Source organism: Helianthus annuus, chromosome 6 (genome assembly GCF_002127325.2).
Source record: "Helianthus annuus cultivar XRQ/B chromosome 6, HanXRQr2.0-SUNRISE, whole genome shotgun sequence".
Classification (NCBI taxonomy): Eukaryota; Viridiplantae; Streptophyta; class Magnoliopsida; order Asterales; family Asteraceae; genus Helianthus; species Helianthus annuus.
The window spans coordinates 112,194,480-112,217,672 of record NC_035438.2 but is presented as its reverse complement, the minus strand read 5'-3'; the positions used below and the strand labels follow the sequence as shown (position 1 = coordinate 112,217,672).

At 37.3% G+C, this 23,193-nt stretch overlaps 1 protein-coding gene and 2 long non-coding RNA genes across 7 annotated transcripts; 2 read left to right on the top strand and 1 right to left on the bottom strand.

Moving 5' to 3' along the window:
• Positions 1-1,551: 1,551 nt before the first annotated feature.
• LOC110924957 (14.7 kDa ribonuclease H-like protein) lies at positions 1,552-2,013 on the bottom strand. Its single transcript, XM_022168930.1, has one exon. The coding sequence runs from the start codon at positions 2,011-2,013 to the stop codon at positions 1,552-1,554; it is 462 nt and encodes a 153-aa protein (XP_022024622.1).
• A 441-nt stretch (positions 2,014-2,454) lies between these two features.
• LOC110922602 lies at positions 2,455-22,589 on the top strand. Its single transcript, XR_002583290.2, has 4 exons — positions 2,455-2,587; positions 4,078-4,162; positions 4,467-4,557; positions 22,419-22,589. It is a non-coding gene; the product is annotated as an uncharacterized LOC110922602 (long non-coding RNA).
• Positions 13,247-15,779, top strand: LOC110921896. 5 transcript variants are annotated; one of them, XR_002582713.2, is made up of 7 exons: positions 13,247-13,580; positions 13,678-13,710; positions 14,799-14,877; positions 14,982-15,146; positions 15,397-15,482; positions 15,597-15,651; positions 15,733-15,779. It is a non-coding gene; the product is annotated as an uncharacterized LOC110921896 (long non-coding RNA). The 5 variants fall into 5 exon arrangements; XR_002582710.2 differs by having other exon boundaries at positions 13,249-13,580; positions 14,979-15,130; XR_002582711.2 differs by having other exon boundaries at positions 13,251-13,580; positions 14,982-15,121.
• Positions 22,590-23,193: the final 604 nt, after the last annotated feature.

The window sequence follows — 23,193 nt, the reverse complement described above, 5'->3', positions numbered from 1 at the left end:
TATGAAATCGTGTCTTTGGTGATAGTACTTATGTCTGGCTTTTAGCTTTAGTTTGCGTCTAAACCTTTGCCACTTAGCCAAATCTTTGTTGGGTCATCTAGGTGACTGGATCATAACAAAAAGGGTTTCATGGAGTTTTGTTAGCAGTCGGATCGTATCTGATCCAATCTTCTTGCTTAATAGATTTTGTTATTTTTAGAACTATTTAAGCCTTCTCGAGCGGTGCAAGGCATGGGTCGAGGCCCGTTTGTGCACATTTTTACATTGTTCGAACTTATACATGGATATGCTATGTACTATAAAGATGCAGATCGCTTTATTTGATAATTCGATAATTATAGCTCCGGGGTAGACCCTCCCGGTTTTACAGGAAAATTGAAAGTAGGTTCGGGGCATTATCCTCCCGATTCTTACATGGAAAAAAGGAAATGCTTAAAAATAAAAAATAGCGATCTTTCTGGCCCGTATCGGACTGGCGTTTACATAAAGCACTTTTTTAGATGAACCCCATTCCACGTTCTAGGGACGGGGGTTCCGTCGATTTTCTCGAGCACATAGGAACCTTTGTCGCTTGCTTCTTTTATGAGATACGGTCTCTCCCACTTTGGGGTCAGCTTCCCAGGAGCTTCAACGTGGCTTGCATCGTTGCTTTGGAGCACAAAATCTCCAACTTTAAACTTATAGAGTTTGGCACGGGCATTGTAGTATTTCTCGATCTTCTTTTTGTACCATGCTTCTTTAATTGCAGCCACGTTCCGCCGTTCTTCCAACAAGTCGAGGTTGGATCGGAGCTCCTGTTCATTTTCTTCCCAGTTTTTATACCTCTGATTTGGGAGTCCGATTTCTGCGGGAATCACGGCCTCAGTGCCGTATGTGAGATTGAACGGTGTTTCTCTGTTACTTGTCTTGTGCAGGGTTCGGTGAGCTCATAATACGTTTGGCAGCTCGTCTGCCCATCCCTTGCCTTCGTATCCAAGTCTTCTTTTTATCCCATCGATGATTCGTCGGTTTATCTGCTCGACTTGTCCGTTCCCTTGGGGATGAGCAACCGAGGAGAAGACCTGGTTAATCTTCAAACTTTCGCACCACCGCTTGAATGGATTCTGCGCAAATTGTTTTGCATTGTCGCTCACTATGTAGAGCGGAAGACCAAAACGACACACGATCTGCTCCCAGAAAAAACTCGTTACGTTAGAGCCGGAGATTACCATGAATGGCCGAGCTTCCACCCACTTGGTGAAATAATCTACTGCTACCAGCAAATATTGAGCTCTTCCGCTTGATCGTGGGAAAGGTCCAACTATATCAACGCCCCTTTTCTGAAAAGGCCATGCGGTGGTTACTGGGATCATCTCGTTCTTCGATCGGAGGCTTATTGGTGCATGCTTCTGGCATTCGTCACATTGCTAGAGTTCTTTAACTACACTCTCATGCATCCCGGGCCAATAATACCCTGCATTTTTAACCTTTGTTACGATCTTTTTTGGCCCGGCATGGATCCCGCAAATGCCGTAATGTATTTCTCTAATGATATAGCTGGCCTGCTCCGGATCAAGGCATTTTAACAGAGGCCCGAGGAAGGTCTTTCGGTACAAACCCCCTTCCTGCATTGGCCTTCTTGTTTTTGCTGCGGGGAATATGTTCGACCTTACATGAGTCGAACAATGCCATAGCTTGCTTTACTTGTTCCAGATATTTGATCATGTTGGTTTCCCTTGCTTCATATTCTCTGTTCACCTGATTCGCCACGAGTAATGAATCAACATGGGCCATGACGTTTTTTGCTCCAACTTTGGCTGCCAAACGCAATCCAGCAAACAGTGCCTCATATTCAGCTTCGTTATTAGAACTCTTGAACTCTAAAGAGAGTGCATACGGCATATCTGTCCCATCTGGATCGGTGAGAATCAAACATGCTCCTGCACCTTCGGCGCTCGAAGCTCCATCCGTATATAACGACCAAGGTTTGTTTAGAGTTTGCTCTGTTCCTTCCGTTTCTCTGTCCTCCGACATTTCGACTAGGAAATCAGCTATCACCTGTCCTTTTAGCGGACCTTTTGTAACACCCCGAAAACAGGTTTGGTAATTAATCCCCGTTAATACTAAAAGACGGGTAAAGTACCGTTAGTGGTAAAAATTTACCCGGTGAGTAATTAGGATTTTTAAATAAATAAACCTAATATTTAACAAAAAGCTAAATAAAGGCCTATGGATAAATAGAGTTTATAAAAGGCCCGAGTTAACGGGACCTAAAATAAACTCAGTCGTAAATTTCCCCGAACCCACTAAATTAACTAGGAATATTTAACGTAGTTAATAAGTGAGAATAGTGTTAGAAATGGTTAGGTTGTGGTCTACTTAATAACTAACCAAACATGAGGGACCAAATTGGATATCTTGAAAATAGATTTATAAAAAAAACACACACACACAAAAAGGTGTGTTTGGTCGACATCTTCACATGAGCAAAAAGGGGTTCTTCCAAGTGAACCCTAAACTCACAAATTGGATCAAAATCAAGGGAAATCAAGCCAAGATTTTGGGGCTTTAACTAAATTCGTGATCACCAAGCTTAGGAGATCACAAGGTATGTTCAATTTCATCATTTGGTGTTATCTTGAAATTTCGATAAACACTCATAATTGAAATTCATGCTTGAATGTTGAATGTATGAGTGTTGTTATGTTGAAACCATGTCTAGGAACAAACCCTAGTTAAAAGTTTGATGATATAGTGATAAAAACTATGAAATTGATAATCACCCATATATGTGTGTAGTGGGTTTTTTAGAACAAAGTGATGAACACAAGAATTTGTATGCTAGATTGTGAAAAAAAATTGATGTTATGATGCAAGATTTGATATTGTTCATGAGTGCTAGACATAAGGGTTTGATTTAATGATTGAAACTTGGTTAAAAAGATTAGCCATGAACTAAATAGAAGAGGTATAAAAATCATGCCCACAAGGTGCCCGTTAAAATGACTAAGTGAAACCGTGTTGTCTACTAGTTCGTATGTAGAGCTTGATTTGATGATTTCATGAGTAGTGGGGGTTATGACAAATCTTTGATATGTATGAAATTAAACATGATGGTGTATGAGAATCACCAAATAGGACTTGAATATATGTTAATTTTAGTTCTAGTTCTTAAATTGACAAAGATGAGGCTGAGAAGATGGTAAAATTAGGATTCATATGATGACTTCTTGAAATAGATGATGTTTTTGACATCTCTTAGCCTACAATCACTGTGTTATAGGTTTCTAACCATTACCAAGAGTTTAATAAGGGTTTTAGCCATGAAAATGGGTTGCATTTGATGATTTGGGTCGAATTTGAAAGGACCCTAAACATGATTTCTGTAGCTTTTTATATGGATTTTGACCAATCTTAAAAAAAATTATATAAAATCAACCGTTTATCCGATTTGGGTGTTATATACCTTTTCGGAAAGCTTATGAAGTAAATTTTTACTGTTTTCAATCACTAGAAACAAATGTGGTTGTTAAATAGGCCAAAAAGGCGAATTAAACCTGCTCTTCAGAACTTGAAAGCTGTTGAAAAATGAAAATATAGTTGCTGAGCTGATTTTATAAAAATCATATAAAATCATAGAAAATTCGCTAGAAGGTGTACCTTATATGCTTGCGAAGGTATTGGAGTGTTCTACGATCCATCTTTGAACATGTTGATCTAATTCAGATTTTAAATGGGTCAAAATGGTCAATTACAGCAGCTAAATATAAAATCGCTGCACATAAATAATGTTCTTATTAACCAAGAAAAAGGCATAGGATTGCATATACTTGCTTTAGGCATTAAGTATTGATTGTTGGGAACAAATAGCACTTTATGTGACATGCTTAAAGTGTTTAAAATCACTTACTAACTTGTTATATAAGTAATTTCACTAACGGGTCAAACGGTTAGTGAATGAAAATAATTATGGTATGAAACTAGTTGTTGAATATATGGCATGCTTTGATTGATAAGTGTGTAAAAAAAGGGGTCCATAGGGTGATGGCCATTATATAGAATGATCAATCTAACCATCTTATGGATGTTATGATATAGTTGACTCTAAACAAGCTAGGTGGGAGCTTGGAAAGGAACGGGTCAAACGGATCATGGATGCGAAGAATGTTTGCGCAGACGCGAGGTAAGTAACGCTTACACTTTTTTTAGGATACGTATTTACTTTATAGATTATAAACACGACCAAGGTTATATCCGAAATATGGGTTCCGACGCGAAATGATACGGGTCGGGACGAATAAAAGGATAAAAACCATGTTTAATGGCAAAAAGGGGCGAAATGGGTTAAATAATGAAATGGTAAATAAATACCATTCAAATATAAGTGCAAAATGTTTGGTCGTTTAGACTAAACATGTCAAATGGTAATGTTAACACCATTTGACGAATAACGACTAACAAATGCTTGTCGAGTCTAATGCTCACAGGGTAAAACGGCTTATGGAATTTACGTGGCTATGAATCAGCAAATTATTAAGGCAAGGTATTAAAACGGGTCAATACTTTGACCCGGGCCAGGTACGCGTAAATTTGGTGGAAGATATATGAATACCTTAATGTATAAAAATGACATGTGAAAGTAGAGAGTGGGACTTAAACTTAAATGATTAAATCCTCTCTAACGGGTCAAAATGAATTACGCGCGTAACTTGGGTGTTCGCCGCGTAATTCACAAAACTTATGAATCCAAGATAGGTATGTTGAGTTAAATACCTTGGTCTAAGAATTTTGATTAACTAGAAACAAGTTTCGAGGTCTTAAATACAAACGGGAGATCAAACGGATACGCGGATTGAAAGATACGAAAGTTTTCGTGTCAAAAACGGTAAAATGGGAATGGCTGATTGTAACACCCCGAAAATATAAATCTTTATATTAAAAATTTAAAAGTATAAATAAACAAGAGTCAACCAACTAGGAATTTTAACCTAGTTAATTACAAGTCTTGAAATAACTCTTAATAGGGTTAAAACACTTAAACTTAAAGATAAATCAAAGTTGAGGGTCTAAACTTGTCAAAATTGAAACATAAGTTACTAATAGTAACAAAAACAAACCAAACACCCCAAAATTGGGGGTCTGGTCAAACAAAGGGCAGGGGGCGACCAAGGGATTGTCTTCAAACCCTAGTTTCACATCAAATCTCTAAATTGGAGCTTCAAATCTGCCCTAAATCAAGTTTTGAACACAAATTAGTGATCCCCTTGTAGTAAGGATCATAAAGGTATGTAAAATTTTGGTATTTTGTTCCATCTTGAATCTTAGGTTAAATAGGAGAAACTGAAATTTAGCCTAAATATGTGATGCATGAATGAATTTGAAGTAATATGATGTCTAGGGTTAGACCCTAGATGATTATTTGTGAAAATCATTGCATGATACTTGAAGAATTTATAATCACCATTGTAGGTGATTTATGATATTGTAAAGACTAGACAAGCACTAGGATTATGATTTCTAATCTAGTTAAAAGCTGAACTGTATGATGAAATTCAGTAATTTGAATGTTTAAGTGTGTAAAATTTGCTAAATTGAAGTGAATTTAGATGTAAATAACATGCCGAGAACCTAGTAATGTTTTATGTAGAAATCTGATCACTAGGTGTTTGTAGAAACGCCTAAGTAAAGGTCAAAGTGTTAGTAATCGGACAAAACGCAGATTTGATTTCAGAAATATATTGTCCGTTATTGAGTATAAAAGAGTTCTAAATTTGATATGAACGGAACTCTTTAGGTAAAGAATCCGGGTCATCAAGTGGACAAGCTGGGGGTGATACACGCTTAAAGGGTGCGCTTTGAAGGTACGTAATTTGTAGTTTCGCTAAAATTCGTTTATGTTAAGTTCATGTTGTTATATCGAAAATTTGTAAACAAGGAAAAACTCACTATGTCACAAAAGTGACAAGGTGAATTAGACAAGTAAAACGGGTCAAAAGCATGAGCCCTTATCGAGGGATGAAAACTCGGAAGATTCAGTTGTTGAATGATTCCGGAAAGCATGGTTAAAGTCGTGAAAATAAGCATGATGACTATAGCACAAGCGACCCTCGAGAGGGAAGCAAATGCTCATACTTGATAATTGTAGAAGCATGGAAATAGTCCTAAGCTTTGGGGGTGGTATAATGCAAAATCTTGGGAAATGGGTTGAATAAACGAAACAAGGAAATCAAGGACAAGCCGTTGACATCTCGGTTTCCGTGATGTAAAATTTACATGGTTAGGTCCGAAATTTTATTACAGACTCATAGGAAAAAGAATAAGTAAAAACGGACCACCGATTGATAAGTTATGACCTTTTAAAACTGGAAAATAGTGAATTTCCGGAGCTGGGCAAAAATGCAGGTTCTAAACCTGCACCTGCTGGAAAATGGGTTCCCCCGCGCCACGTGGAGCGTGGAGGAATCCTTTTAAGCCCCCGCGACACGCGGGAACCGTCGCGACACGCGAACGGTGCAACGATTTCCATCGCGACACGCAGCGGAACCAAATCAGGAAAATTATTATTTTTTTTATATTTTCATGTTGGAACTTGATTTTATACTTTCTATTGTTGTCAAAACTAAAATGGTTTTGACCTTAGGTACGACTCGTGGTCATGGATGTTGATCAAGCGGGGTGCAAGAACGGAACACATATTTTGAATGCTTCCGCGATTATCTATTCAAGCTAGATGTTGATGTTGTTTTTGAAACATTGTTAAATATTATGTTTTAAACTAGTTAGTACGTTTGTCACTTATTAACTTAACTTCGTAAAAACCAAGAAAACATGTTTTGTTGTATAAAATGTATGTATTTTCCCTGAAGAAATATTAAGATTTGCAACGAGTGTTACAAGTTGGTAATCAGAGCTCAAGGTTGTCAATAAGTGTTCGGTTCAAGCTTGATCAAACATCCAGTAAGAGTTAATTGTTTAAGTAAAATTAGAAGAATATAGAAATAAATCATGAACAAATATGCATGAAAAGAAGTGTGTAAGCCCACTCAAACACAAGAAATGCATGAAACAAGAACGATCGAATCAAGTTATGAACTTGATTGAATCAAAACAAGTAAAGCATGTGTTATAAATGGAATATTTAACAATGTATGTAAACATTTCAGTAATAAAGATGGCAGATGGAGGTAAAGATGATGCGGTGCCAAGAGTCACCGAACAAATGAGAGAAGTGATTGCCGAAGAGGTTGGAAAGGCAATCGAAAACAGTTTATCGGGCTTTATTGATAAAATTCAAAACACAGTTTTATCAATAGTAGAGGAGAGAATCAAGAAGTTAGAGGATAATACAAATCTAGCAAAGGAAAACCCGGAGGACGAAAGCCTTGTTCATACAAGGAATTCATGGCATGTAAACCACCCATATATAATGGAGAGGTTGATCCAGTTGTGTGCCAACGATGGCTAAGTGACATCGAAGGGGTATTCGAGAGAACTCATTGTGATGAAGATGACTACGTAGCCTATGGTACGGGTCAATTAAGAGGTCAAGCGAAAGACTGGTGGGATAACAAAAAGAAAGAAATTGGAAGCGAAGCGGCTAAGGCCATGACATGGGAGGAGTTTAAGACGCCGTTCTTTAAACACCATAGTCCCAAATTGGTCATAAATCGAATCAAGGAAGAGTTCATGCAACTCAGACACAAAGGTGAATCCATAGACAAGATCACGGGGATGTTTATAGACAAGATGAAGTTCTGTGATGATTTGGTGACAAATGAAGAACAAAAGGTCTACTACTACCATAACATGTTGAGTGCGGAGTATAGAGAGTTCATAACCCCTTCAAAGTACGAGACCCTTACCGAGATCATCAATGCTGCTCGGGAAAGGGAGATCGAACTGAAAAAGAGCATAGAACGGGGTGAACGAAGGGCACAAGATGTAAACCCAAGCCCTACCAAGAAAGCACAAACGAATGAAACAGCAAAGAAATCGAATACAAAAGGTAGTACACCAAGTTGCAAAATTTGTGGGAAGAATCATAAGGGCGAATGTCGCTTCAAAGATAAGCCTTGTCCCATATGTTGAAAAACGGGACACATGGCTATATCATGTCCGGAGAAAGTGACTGTTTGTTACAACTGTTACCGAATGGGTCACAAAAGATCGGAATGCCCGGAACTGGTTGGAAAGAAAGATGGGCAAGACTCGAAAGGTGAAGCCCCGAAAGCAAAAGCAAGATCTTTCCAATTGACCGCTGCAGAAGCAAAAGTCGAACCTGACGTGGTCTCAGGTATATTTACTATAAACTCGATTCCCGCACGTGTGTTATTTGATACGGGTGCGAATAAATCCTTTATTTCATATGGATTTATTCGGCATCCTTCATTTGTTCTAACAAAGTTACCTATTCCTTTAGAAGTAGAGATAGGTAATAACAAGAGCTTCAATGTTTGTGATGTATGCGAAAACTGTAAAATGAGCATCGATAACGAAGAATACACAATAGACTTGATTCCGATGTCGATGGGAGAATTCCAAGTGATCGTGGGGATGGATTGGCTATCCCGATACCATGCGAAGGTGGTTTGTTTCCGAAAGGAAATTAAACTAATGTCTCCTAGCGGAAAGCAAGTTACGATATACGGCGAAAAAGGAGGTAACCCGGTGCTGTGCTCAATACTAGAAGCCACTACAACAAAAATGGCTTTTTAGGACCTTTTCTGAGGGACGCTTGTTAAAGAGGGTCCTAAAAAACTATTTATTAGGACTAATGAAATTTTGGGGTCCTTTTATAATATACTCTACTAAACCGGTGTCCTAAAAACCTATTTAACAGGATGAATGATTTTTTTGGGTCCTATTATCATATAATTTAATAGGACACTTAAAATGTAGATCCTAATAAAGTACTTTATAAGACATTTAATTGTTAGTGTCCCATTATGTGGTATTGTATTAGGACACTTGATCATATGGGGTCCTATTATAACATAACTTAGTAAGACACGTTGTATAAATGTTCAGTTTTATAGGACCCTTTCTAGTCGAAGTCATATTAGAACTTAACTTAATAGGACACTTGACACTTGGGTCTTATAACTTTAAACTTTATATGACACTTAATCATTGTGGTGTTATTATAATACACTGTAATAGGACACTTGATATTTGAGTCATAAAACATTAGTTTTATAGGAGGCTTATTCGCTAGAGTTTTATTATAATATAACTTAAAAAGACACTTGACACTTGGGTCTTATAAATTTAACCTTTATAGGACGCTTAATCATTGTGGTGTTATTATAATACACTGTAATAGGACACCTGATATTTGAGTCATAAAACATCAGTTTTATAGGACGCTTATTCGCCAGAGTTCTATTATAACATAACTTAATAGGACACTTGACGTTAGGGTCTTATAACATTAACCTTTATAGGACGCTTAATCATTATGGTGTTATTATAATACACCGTATTAGGACACTTGATATTTACTAATGTGGTTAAAATTTAATACATATGGTTATGTATATTATTTTGTGTGATCAAAGGTTATACAATATCTACATTTAAAATTTAAAAAAAAAATCATGGGCCTTTACATAACATTCATCACATCATTGTCACTTTGTTTATTTTCGTGTGACGAAATATTATCATATGTTATGAAAAAATGTGTGATTATAAACTTACAACATATTAAAAAATTTTCCAAAATTATTTCTTTCTAAAACTTCCCATCAAAATATTTATCCTAGAGTTTAAATTTTCACTCAAAGTATTTAATCCAAAAACTTCCCATCAATATATTTCATCATAAAACTTCCCACCAAAATATTCATCCTAAAAGTTAAATTTACCCCCAAAATAACTTCCCCCCAAAAATATTTCATTCTAAAACTTCCAACCAAAATATTTCATTCAAAACTCCCCTTTCAATTAATATTCTCATTTGAAAAATTATATTAGTTAATATTATAAAACAAAAAAAAAGGTTACTACATATTAAAAATTTATCCTATTATTAATGTTATATATTCTAACCATATGTGTTTTCTTCTAAATAATATGTAAGAGTATGCATATTAGTTACGTTTATATACGTTTTTAACGAGGTGACGCTACCCGCGCGTTGCGGCGGGAGTTGATTACCAAAGAGTTTTTTTTTTCTCGTCTATGAAGTTTGATTTATTTATTTATTTATTTTTTGTCATTTTCGTCCAAATCAATAACTTTTTCCAAAAATAATTAACTCAGAGGTAATTTGGTCAAATAACATATATCTTTTTTTTATCTTTTACATCCAAAAAAAACCTTTTAGCATTTATCTTTTTAGATTATATAATTCTAATACTAACAAAAATAACAATTAACATTAACATTACTGTATAAAAGATAGATATAAGTTGATGTTACCGTACATTGCAGCATAAATGTAAAAATGAATGTCCAAGGTGATGGTTTTATGTTTCAGGTTGGATAATAATTATGATAAGTATATGCATCCTATCTAAGACCGTGGGGTATGGTGGGGCGTGGGTTGGTGGCATGGTGCGACACGTGGAGTATGGGGCACCCAAGACAAAAGCCAATTTCGAAGAGGTATGGTGGGGCGTGGCTGGGGTGGCGTGGAAAAAAAGTCAATTACAAAGGGTTAGTGCTCTTGGCCAATGAGGTTCCGCCATGTCATGTGGGTAGCCCTGCCTAACGCCCAGGCTGAAATCCCCGCCCAAAGGGCCACGCCCAAACCCAAGCCCACCCTGGGTGGTGACTTGGGCGTTTATACCCAACCCACGCCCCAACTCCCGCCTCATGCCCCATAGTCTAATTCTTTATTTACGTTCTTTAAAAGTGTTTTACACAAATATTAAATAGATAAATATAAATAGCTTCTAAAGAGTTTAATATAGTTACTTCAATACTCTTAGGTATTATTCATGCGTCATATAGCCGGTGGTATATGCTAACATTTAATTTAAATAGAAAACATATAACATTTTCATCCAAATACAAAACCTATTCCGTAAATGAAGTTGTGCTTGATTTAAGCTAAGAATTTAAACGCCGTGACTATAACTTTGAATGAAATAGAACCTTGAACGTGGCTTTTGACTGCGTTGAACCTAGAAAATTTACCCGCACGTTGAGGCAGGTTTGTTTTGCATGTGCACTCGAGTAAGGTTAGCATTTCATGTATTACAAAGCAATAGCATTTTTAGACTTTGAAGGCTTGTGTGTTGTACTTAGGGGCGGAGGATAACGGAGGCTCGGGTGTGCCTCGGTTCCACCGATTTTCGTTCGTAGGGTTAATTTTACCAAAAAATTGTTTTTTTAGTGTAAAATATTGGATTATTAACAGTCCGGCCCCACCGATTTAGATTTTTATAGTCCGACCGCAGCGAGTTTCCGTTCAAGCTCCGCTACTGTGTAGTCTTATAATTTGAACTTTCCATAGTGTTGTAATATCATGGAGAAAATATACAACTTAGTAGATCGTACAAGTCTTAATGGACAATATTGGGCCTTAATGGATCACGATAAACAGTAGTAGATCATATATGTGTTAATGGACCATAGTGGGCCTAAATAATTCACAACAGCCAAATAGTAGATCGTACAAGTCTTAATGGACAATATTGGGCCTTAATGGATCACAATAAACAGTAGTAAATCATATATGTGTTAATGGACCATATTGGGCCTAAATAATTCACAACGGCCAAATAGTGGATCGTATATGTCTTAATGGACCATATCTCCCTTAATGGATCCAAGTGGACAATAGTTGATCATACATGTTTTAATGGAACATATTAGACCTTAATGGAGCACGATGGATAATAGTAGATCATACATCTTTTAATGGACCATATTGGGCCTTAATGGATCACAATGGACAATATTAGATCATACATGTCTTAATGGACAATGTTGGGCCTAAATGGATCATAGTGCACAATAGTAGATCATACTTGTTTTAATGGACCATATTCGCTCTTAACGGGTCACAATGGACAACAGTAGATCACACACGTCTTAATGGACCATGTTGGGCCTTAATGGATAATAAAGAATAATGGTAGATCATAAATGTCTTAATGGACCAAATTGGTACTTAATGGATCACAATGGGCAATAGGAGATCACACATGTCATAATGGACCATGTTAGGCCTTAATAGATCACGATGGACAATTGTAGATTATGCATGTCTAAGTGGACCATATTGGGCCCTAATGGATCACAATGGACAATATTAGATCATATATATTTGAGTAGACCATATTGGGCCTTAATGGATCTTTATGGCACTAGTTGATCTTACATTTCTTGATGGACCGTATTGCAGGTCTTAATGGATCTTAATGCTCTTACATTTTCATCCAAAAGTTTCCCCCAAGCTTGATCCGGCTTCCAATTTTAACTCCCCCTAATTGATTTTTCTTCTATGAATTTGTTTCATTTTCACCAAAAATAACCAATCCCGCTTACGATTTCAATCCTAAATGATTTCCTTTTTTTTACCGGCCAACAGCATCAATCGTTGCACTAACTAAAAAACGCAAACAAAACCAGCCAAACAGCTGACCTAGGGTTTTAGCACTACAAATAAAAAGCCATATAGTGGCACACATTTTTAATGGCATTTAGCTTTTGTGCCACTAATTTAAGTTTTTAGTGGCACTTTAGGTATTCCATATTTGCCTAACACACACTTTTAGTGGCATTTGGCCTTTGTGCCACTGATTTTGGTATCTAGTGGCACTTAATGTATGCCGGTGTAAATTTTAAGAGCTTTTTAAATGTTTACTCTTTCCCACCTCGGCTTCTTGAGTGCCACCTTACAGATCGTATCGGTGTCTTCATATAAACTAGCTCTCCTATTTCCTCCTCGTCATTCGAATAATTATTCTACAACTCATTCATGTTAACATCTAGAATAATTCTAAAGGACTCATTGTGACATTAACTATGAGTTACAACTTATTAAAACATATATAATTTGACTGAGTCACGTCATACTCTTTAACACTTTATAACATGATTTTACTCATTACAAGACAATTTATTTAAATCAATACTTAACAACCCATTTCTACTTCTAAACTACACCAATAAATACTAAATTACATCCAATGCCAAAGGTTACATTACTTCTACTTCTAAACTACACCAATAAATACTAAATTACATCCAATGCCAGGATTTGTACCCTATTCTTTTCTACTTTACGCTTTATATGTTCTAGTAATTCTTATTATCCTTTTTAGTCATGTTTATTCGCCTATTTTTTATATTTGACCCAAATGAATTCTATTCCCTCTCTTGCTTTAAAATTTCATTTCCCTCCTTAAAATTTATATTCTCGCATCCCTGCAAACCCTAAATTAGTTCCCAACATAAAAACTGATCCGCATTCCTTCTGTTCCCAGTTTTCCCACCCCTCATCCTTCCAAATCATGATCCCTTCATCTTTCTCCCAAGAAGGCAGTGGCAAGAATGAGGCATGGGTACTGTTATGCACAAAAACACTGAAAAGATTCGTCTATTTATGCATCAATTAAAATTCCCAAAGATCTACGGCAATCATATTGGTATAATTTAGTACGTGTTCTAAGACATGTTCCATTTTTAAGCATCTGATTTAAATATACTATCCTGTTATAATTGTTATCTTTAATATGTCTGCAGTGTGCTCCTGTTTGATCTCTTTTTGCTAGACCAGTAAGTTATTATTTTTGTTTATTTTTATGTGTTTTTCTATCTTGCAAATTAAGCTTTCAGATTTGTTGGTTGAAATTGGGCACTAATGGTTGTCACATATCCATGAAAAAGATGTGTTAGTTTTATTTTTGGTATCTGCACACAACATGTTTGATGAAATGCTGTGTGTAATAATTTTATTTATTTACTTGTTTTTTTTTCAATTTTCAGAATTTATCACAAGGTAGAGTATTCAAATGTTATATTTGTTAACTTTCTTTGCAAGCTACCACAATTTAAATGTTAGACTATGGGTTATGGGGCGGGGGTTGGGTACAAACGCCCAAGTCACCACCCGGGTGGGCTTGGGTTTCGGCGTGGCCCCTTGGGCGGGGGTTTCAGCCCGGGCGTGGTATTCTGTTGCCGGCTGTCATTGGCTGGGTTGGCTAGGCTATAGGTGGCTAGGCTTTTTTTTTTAATTTTGTGTGTATTTTTATAATAATTGAAAAAAAAATTATAAAGCCACGCCCCGCCATACCGACCCAACATGCGACTGACCAGCGGTGCCCCTTGAAGTCCACGTGTCAACCCATACCCCAAACCCTCGCCCCACCATACCCCACGGTCTTATACTAGTGTCACCCTTTTTGTTGGTGTTGTATTTATCAATTTTTTTGTTTGTGGTGTTTATATCAATCATCATATGTAGATTAGAGAGCAAAAGAATGTCCTGTTTGCAAGGGGAGATTCAAAAGGGTGAAAATTAAAAGTATTATAATGTCTTTAACATACGAATTAAGAACATGTTGTATTGTTCAATTTGTCTCAAAACTTGATGATGGTAAATGATTGCTTTTTATACTTTATAATCAAATATGTATATTCATAATGTTTAGTACTCTTGTACTGATGTTAAGAATTTATTAAGCAAGTTAATTGGTCCCTAATATGGTTTCTTCCATCCCTAAACAACTCTATATCAAATTCAAGAAGTCATTAATTACTTTTATGTTCTCTTTTTTCACATAAGCAGCGGACAACGTTTTATTTTTTGCATCTTGAAAAGTGTTTTCATTGTGTATTGAAAGTTCTTTATTTTGTTTCAACAGGTATCTGTCAATATTATTGCTAAAAATAACTGGCTTATTTCATGGCTTGGACCTATTCTTTGTGGTTATGCCATCTGAGGTATGCTTAATTTTGCATAATGACCATGTTTTAAAATCTTTTTCATACTGAAATATGTAATTATGTGTTTAAAAAGCCCCAGATAACCTGTAAAATTACAGCAGGCACCTATCAGTTTTCAAGCATGCCCTTTCTATAATTCAGCTGGCCCATTTGAAGCCCCTAGGGCGGACGAAACATGGAAAGGGCATCAGACGAACGACAAACAACAACGACGGGCATCTCCAAATCATGAGCGGATCAGGTCCAAATCGTAAGCAACAACCCAAGTTAGTATATGTATAAATTGACGTCCTAGTTTCACAATAGTCATAGGTTCACAGCAGTCGCACGTTTAAATTAGGTTGAAGTGTTAGGTTCTATTTATCATTTGATTATTTTAATTGCTAAATTATTGTTAAATTGCATTAGTTCGATTGAACTTGAACATATGATTTGATTTTTCTAATTAAACTGCACCTCTACTTTATCGCTTCTAGTGTTAAATCTTATCTTATGCAACTTACATGCTTGTTTCAGATGAAGTTGATCCGGAATGGGATTCATCACAAACTACAATTGGTTATGTGGATGGAAATAGTGACCTAGCTCACAGTGTGCTTGAGGTATTTTTTATTTTATTATTCTCAATCTGCACACATTATTTAACATGATGCTGAGATCAAGCAATTAATCTTTTATGTTATTATACTTAATCAACAATATGAATTTTTGAATAGAACTGATTTAGAATGCATTGGTGCATCCATCGCATGGCCCTATCCATTCATCTCGGTATGTATTTGTTAAACTTGTGATACAAATAATTTTAATATCGTGGAACTTAATGCTTATATATGGATGGTTTATTTGTAGGTAGTCCATGAGGATTGAGGACGCATGATGACTCAAGATTTTATGCTTCTTATTTCTTTAATTGTTTTTAATTTCTTTGTTAAATGTTAAGACTTTATGTTAGATAATGTTATAACTTATTTATTGTTAGTGTTTTTGTTATGAACATGCTTAATATAATGAAGTTTTATTTCTTTCATTAGTTGATGTTATACAATAACTATTAGAATGTTATATGTTGATGGTCTGTTTATAAAATTGGTTTTATAATTATCTTATTTGTGATATTAGGACCATTTTCTTGATATTAAAGTAGCTATAACGTTACATCGTAAAGGTCCTATACATTAATTTTTAAGGACGCTTGTATGTGTATCAAGAGATTAAAAGTAGGTAATAACATATTAGAACATTGTAAAAGTGTTCTAATATGTTCTTTTTAGGACGTTATTTAAGTTATATATAGACATATTATGCGACCATAAAATTGGTTTCATAATCTTATTTGGTATATTAGGACCCTTTTCTTGGTACTAAATTAGCTATAATGTCACATCATAAGGGTCATATCAATTAATTTCTAAGGACGCTTGTAAGTGTATCAAAAGATTAAAAGAATGTAAGCACATGTTAGAACATCGTAAAAGTGTCCTAATATGTTTTTATTAGGACACTATTTTGGTTGTTCAAAGACATATTACGCGACCATAAAATTGGTTTCATAATCTTATTTGAGAGGTTAGGACGCTTTTTTAGTTCCGGGACTTATTACACCCCTTTACATGAAACGCTTTTACCGTTGGTCCTATTAAATGAAAGGTCCTATAAAATAGCATTTCAGGACGCTTTTGCGCATACTAAAAACCCAGTTTTCTTGTAGTGAGCCCATAAATTTATGAAACATGAATGCAAGGCCTTTATGGTATACGCAAGCGAATCGGAAAAAGAACCCCTCAAAATTGGGGACGTGCCGGTGGTACGTGATTATGAGGATGTGTTCCTGGAAGAACTACCGGGAATGCCACCAGAACGGGAAGTGGAGTTCGGGATCGAATTGATTCCGGGCGCCAAACCCGTGGCGAAGGCGCCATATCGACTCGCGCCGTCAGAACTACACGAACTGATGTCTCAAATCCAAGAGTTGCTTGACAAAGGGCTTATCCGACCAAGTGTGTCCCCGTGGGGCGCGCCAGTCCTGTTTGTGAAAAAGAAGGATGGCAGTATGCGTATGTGTATCGATTACCGAGAGTTAAACAAACTCACGGTGAAGAATCGATACCCATTTCCAAGAATTGATGACTTGTTTGACCAACTACAAGGGGCAAGTTGGTTCTCAAAGATTGATCTCAGATGGGAGCTGCAAACAATCAAATCTGAACTTAACCTTGTCGCTCTTCTTTCTTTCCTCGCGAGCAGGAAGCACACCAGCAGTGTGCATTCCGTGATTCTACTGTGTTTTTTTTTTACACTTGACTGGGTGGACAGTTGACCGGAAGAGAACTTAGATTCGCCCGGCCAGCAGGCGGGCGGCGTGCTTATCTTGTGTGACAACACTACAGAGCGAGTGGCTCTTCTAGGCGGGCAGCTGTGTGACAATACTACAGAGAAAGCGGCGCTTTCGTGTAACATGCTATGGTCTCAACGCCCTTACGAGGTAGTGATGAGTTTCACGCGCTCTAAGCCCGGCCCGCGCACGGTTAGGAAGATTGGCCGCAATCTGAGCGGTACCACCCACCCTACCCATTGAGAGTCAGGGAAGAGGACGTACCGAAAACGGCCTTCCGAACACGGTACGGGCATTATGAGTTCCTTGTAATGCCCTTTGGGTTGACAAATGCACCTGCGGCTTTCATGGACCTTATGAACCGGGTTTGCAGACCCATGCTGGATAAGTCGGTAATTGTATTTATCGATGATATTCTAGTATACTCGAAGAATGAAGCTGAGCATGTGCATCATTTGCAAGAAGTGTTAGAGACACTCAGAAGAGAAAAGCTCTATGCAAAATTCACAAAGTGCGCCTTCTGGCTACGAGAGGTGCAGTTTCTTGGGCATATCAGTAGTACGGATGCAGTATTAGTGGATCCGTCAAAAGTAGAAGCTGTGTCAAAATGGAACACTCCAAGGAATCCCTCAAAAATTCGAAGCTTTTTAGGGCTTGCGGGATATTATCGGAGATTCATACAAGATTTCTCCAAAATTGCTTTACCTTTGAATAAATTGACTCGCAAGGAGGAAAAGTTTGTATGGGGTGTCGAACAGGAGAAAGCTTTCCAAACGTTCAAAGAAAAGTTAACTCACGCTCCGGTGCTAACATTACCGGAAGGAGTTGATGATATGGTGGTTTATTCGGATGCATCGTATTCAGGGCTCGGATGCGTTTTAATGCAACGAGGCAAGGTCATCGCCTACGCCTCGAGGCAATTGAAAATCCATGAAAAGAAATACCCGACTCACGACTTGGAGTTGGCGGCAGTGGTATTTGCTTTAAAAATCTGGAGGCATTACTTATATGGAGTAAAATGTAAAATCTTTACCGACCATAAAAGTTTGAAATATTTCTTCGACCAGAAGGAATTAAACATGAGACAAAGGCGGTGGTTGGAAACGGTCAAGGATTATGACTGTGAGACACACTACCACCCCGGAAAAGCTAATGTGGTGGCGGATGCGTTGAGCCGAAAGGCGGATTGTGCTCCGATACGAGTGCAATCATTGCAGCTTATTGTGACCTCGGGTTTACTTGAACAAATTCGAGGAGCACAAAATGAAGCAGTAAAGGTGGAAAACCAGAGAAAGGAAAGGATTGTTGGCCAAGTTAAGGATCTCGAAGAGGGTAACCATGGTTTAAAAACACGCTTCAATAGAATTTGGGTCCCTAACACATGTGGAGTTAAAAAGCTTCTGCTTGATGAAGCTCACAAGTCCCGTTATTCCATTCATCCGGGAGCGACTAAGGGGCTGTTTGGTAGCCACTGAATGATCATTAAGAGGCTACCTCTTAATGTAACCATTAAGAATTTTACCAATGAGAAGGTAGAAGAATGTGACATGTGATGATTTACCATTCAGAGGTTACCTCTTAACCATTCAGATTTGAGGTTACCTCTTATTCATTTAGAGGTTTTAAAACATTAAGAGGTAGCATCTGAATGGTTATTAAGAGGCTACCAAACAGCCCCTAAGATGTATAACAACCTAAAACAAAACTATTGTTGGCCCGGAATGAAAAGAGATGTTGCTAAATACGTGGAGAAATGCTTGACATGTCTACAAGTCAAGGCGGAGCACCAAAAACCATACGGCAAACTTCAACCATTAGAAATCCCGGTTTGGAAATGGGAACACATTACGACGGACCTATTAACCAAACTACCAAGGACGAGCCGCGGATTTGATACTATATGGGTATTTGTTGACCGATTAACTAAGAGTGCTCATTTTATTCCAATACGTGAAACGTTTGCGTCCGAAAAGATGTCTGAAGTATACACCAATGAGATCGTAGCACGCCATGGAGTACCGGTATCCATCGTGTCTGATAGAGATGCCCGGTTCACTTCAAAATTCTGGCGAGATTTCCAAGAACAGATGGGGACCAAATTATTCATCAGCACTGCGTACCATCCACAGACAGATGGACAAAGTGAAAGAACAATACAAACGTTGGAAGACATGCTTCGGGCATGTATAATCGACTTTGGGGGTAGTTGGGATGCCTATCTACCATTAGTCGAGTTTTCGTATAATAACAGCTACCATGCTAGTATTGGAATGGCACCATTTGAAATGCTCTATGGTAGGAAATGCCGGACCCCGGTATGTTGGGGTGAAGTGGGTCCCCGTGAACTCGCTCACCAATATATAATTCGAGCCACTAATGAAAAGATTGATGTGGTGCGGGCACACTTGAAAGCGGCACAAGATAGACAAAAATCGTATGCAGATAAGAGGAGGAGACCGATTGAATTCCAGGTTGGCGACAAAGTCATGCTCAAAGTGTCCCCATGGAAGGGGGTTATCCGGTTTAGAAAGAAAGGGAAGTTGAGCCCAAGATTTATCGGGCCATTTACGATTGTTGAACGAGTAGGAAAGGTAGCTTACCGTCTTGAGCTACCGGAAGAATTAAGCGGAATTCATAGCACTTTTCATATGTCACATCTTCGGAAATGTCTAGCTGATGAGACGACTTATGTCCACTACGATGATATCGAGGTGAATGACAGATTAAACTATGTGGTAAGACCTATTGCGATTTTAGATCGCAAGGTGAAAACCTTAAGGAACAAAGAGATCAATCAAGTGAGGGTCAAATGGGAACACAAGAAGGGGGCGGATACCACATGGGAATCCGAAGAGGAGATGCAACGGCTTTACCCTACTTTATTTGGTACGTGATTCGGTTTCGGGGACGAAACCCCTCTTAAGGGGGGTGGACTTGTAACACCCCGAAAATATAAATCTTATATTAAAAATTTAAAAGTATAAATAAACAAGAGTCAACCAACTAGGAATTTTAACCTAGTTAATTACAAGTCTTGAAATAACTCTTAATAGGGTTAAAACACTTAAACTTAAAGATAAATCAAAGTTGAGGGTCTAAACTTTTCAAAATGGAAACAAAAGTTACTAATAGTAACAAAAACAAACCAAACACCCCAAAATTGGGGGTCTGGTCGAACAAAGGGCAGGGGGCGACCAAGGGATTGTCTTCAAACCCTAGTTTCACATCAAATCTCTAAATTGGAGCTTCAAATCTGCCCTAAATCAAGTTTTGAACACAAATTAGTGATCCCCTTGTAGTAAGGATCATAAAGGTATGTAAAATTTTGGTATTTTGTTCCATATTGAATCTTAGGTTAAATAGGAGAAACTGAAATTTAGCCTAAATATGTGATGCATGAATGAATTTGAAGTAATATGATGTCTAGGGTTAGACCCTAGATGATTATTTGTGAAAATCATTGCATGATACTTGAAGAATTTATAATCACCATTGTAGGTGATTTATGATATTGTAAAGACTAGACAAGCACTAGGATTATGATTTCTAATCTAGTGAAAAGCTGAATTGTATGATGAAATTCAGTAATTTGAATGTTTAAGTGTGTAAAATTTGCTAAATTGAAGTGAATTTAGATGTAAATAACATGCCGAGAACCTAGTAATGTTTTATGTAGAAATCTGATCACTAGGTGTTTGTAGAAACGCCTAAGTAAAGGTCAAAGTGTTAGTAATCGGACAAAACGCAGATTTGATTTCAGAAATATATTGTCCGTTATTGAGTATAAAAGAGTTCTAAATTTTATATGAACGGAACTCTTTAGGTAAAGAATCCGGGTCATCAAGTGGACAAGCCGGGGGTGATACACGCTTAAAGGGTGCGCTTTGAAGGTACGTAATTTGTAGTTTCGCTAAAATTCGTTTATGTTAAGTTCATGTTGTTATATCGAAAATTTGTAAACAAGGAAAAACTCACTATGTCACAAAAGTGACAAGGTGAATTAGACAAGTAAAACGGGTCAAAAGCATGAGCCCTTATCGAGGGATGAAAACTCGGAACATTCACTTGTTGAATGATTCCGGAAAGCATGGTTAAAGTCGTGAAAATAAGCATGATGACTATAGCACAAGCGACCCTCGAGAGGGAAGCAAATGCTCATACTTGATAATTGTAGAAGCATGGAAATAGTCCTAAGCTTTGGGGGTGGTATAATGCAAAATCTTGGGAAATGGGTTGGATAAACGAAACAAGGAAATCAAGGACAAGCCATTGACATCTCGGTTTCTGTGATGTAAAATTTACATGGTTAGGTCCGAAATTTTATTACAGACTCATAGGAAAAAGAATTAGTAAAAACGGACCACCGAGTGATAAGTTATGACCTTTTAAAACTGGTAAACAGTGAATTTCCGGAGCTGGGCAAAAATACAGGTTCTAAACCTGCACCTGCTGGAAAATGGGTTCCCCCGCGCCACACGGAGGAATCCTTTTAAGCCCCCACGACACGTGGGAACCGTCGCGACACGCGAACGGTGCAACGATTTCCATCGTGACACGCGGCGGAACCAAATCAGGAAAATTATTTTTTTTTTATATTTTCATGTTGGAACTTAATTTTATACTTTCTAATGTTGTCAAAACTAATATTTTGAATGGTTTTGACCTTAGGTACGACTCATGGTCATGGATGTTGATCAAGCAATGTGGTGCAAGAACCGAACACATATTTTGAATGCTTCCGCGATTATATATTCAAGCTAGATGTTGATGTTGTTTTTGAAACATTGTTAATTATTATGTTTTAAACTAGTTAGTACGTTTGTCGCTTATTAACTTAACTTCGTAAAAACCAAGAAAATATGTTTTGTTGTATAAAATGTATGTATTTTCCATGAAGAAATATTAAGATTTGCAACGAGTGTTACATTGATACAGGGGCCACGGTAACTTACGGTTACCACCGTAAGTTATGGTGGGGCTGAAATCTTTACAGTAGTTACCCACTGAGTTACGGTGGGGGAACTTTAATACAGGGGACACCGTAACTTACGGTGCCCACCGTAAGTTACGGTGGAGGCCAGTTTGGAATCCTTGTCTTTGGATCAAGAGATTAACGTTGGGATTTTCCTTCCATTATCATAATCTTGTTTTGTACCGTCATTTAAACTATCAATACTGACTTTTAAGTTGGTTTTGATCACAGGTGAATGTCGAGAGTCCCGGATGAAGATCAAGCGTCAAGCAAGAACCGAACACATGTTAAACGAAGCTTCCGCAATGTTGTTTCGTCGTTATTCTAAAACGATGAATTAAATTACACTATGTTGTTTGCTTACAAATTCAGAAAAGTTTTAATAAACCCGTATTTTAGCATGAATATTTAAATATAAATACTCAGTAATTTGTGATTATTTACGTAAATCGCTAAATAAATTTATGGTTGTTACAAGTTGGTATCAGAGCCTTGGTTTAAGAGATTCAAGTATGGCGGGGAAATCCATGCTTGGACTTAAACCTTATGCTCTTGACAAAGATTGGTGTTCGGTTCGAGGCTTGATCGCAAATCCGGTAAGTGCATGTATGTTAATGGTTTAGCGCATTAAAGTGTTGAGAACAACACATATGGTTATCGTGTAATACACGTTACGCCAATAAAATCGATATAGAGTAGATATAGTCAACGAAATTACACGCGTTGATGCGTGTAGTAGAAAAGCCTTGTATTATAATACGGGCGATTATTGAAGTTGATGTTACTAATTCTTGTAAATGTTTTAATTGAAGGACACTCACATCTGAAGATAGCAAGAGTTTAACCAATTGCGGATATGACGGTGGAACGGTCCAAAGTATGACAAGTAAAGCATGCTCACTAAGGACCTAAATCACGTAACGAACGCGAATAAGTTAACAGCAAGGAAAGCCTTTTAAACCAAGCATTATCAGGTGCACGTTTTAAGTTATAGTATGAATGGTAA

Excerpts from the sequence above, each read along its gene's own strand:
- LOC110924957 (XM_022168930.1), bottom strand. The coding sequence starts at position 2,013 with ATGTCGGAGGACAGAGAAACGGAAGGAACAGAGCAAACTCTAAACAAA.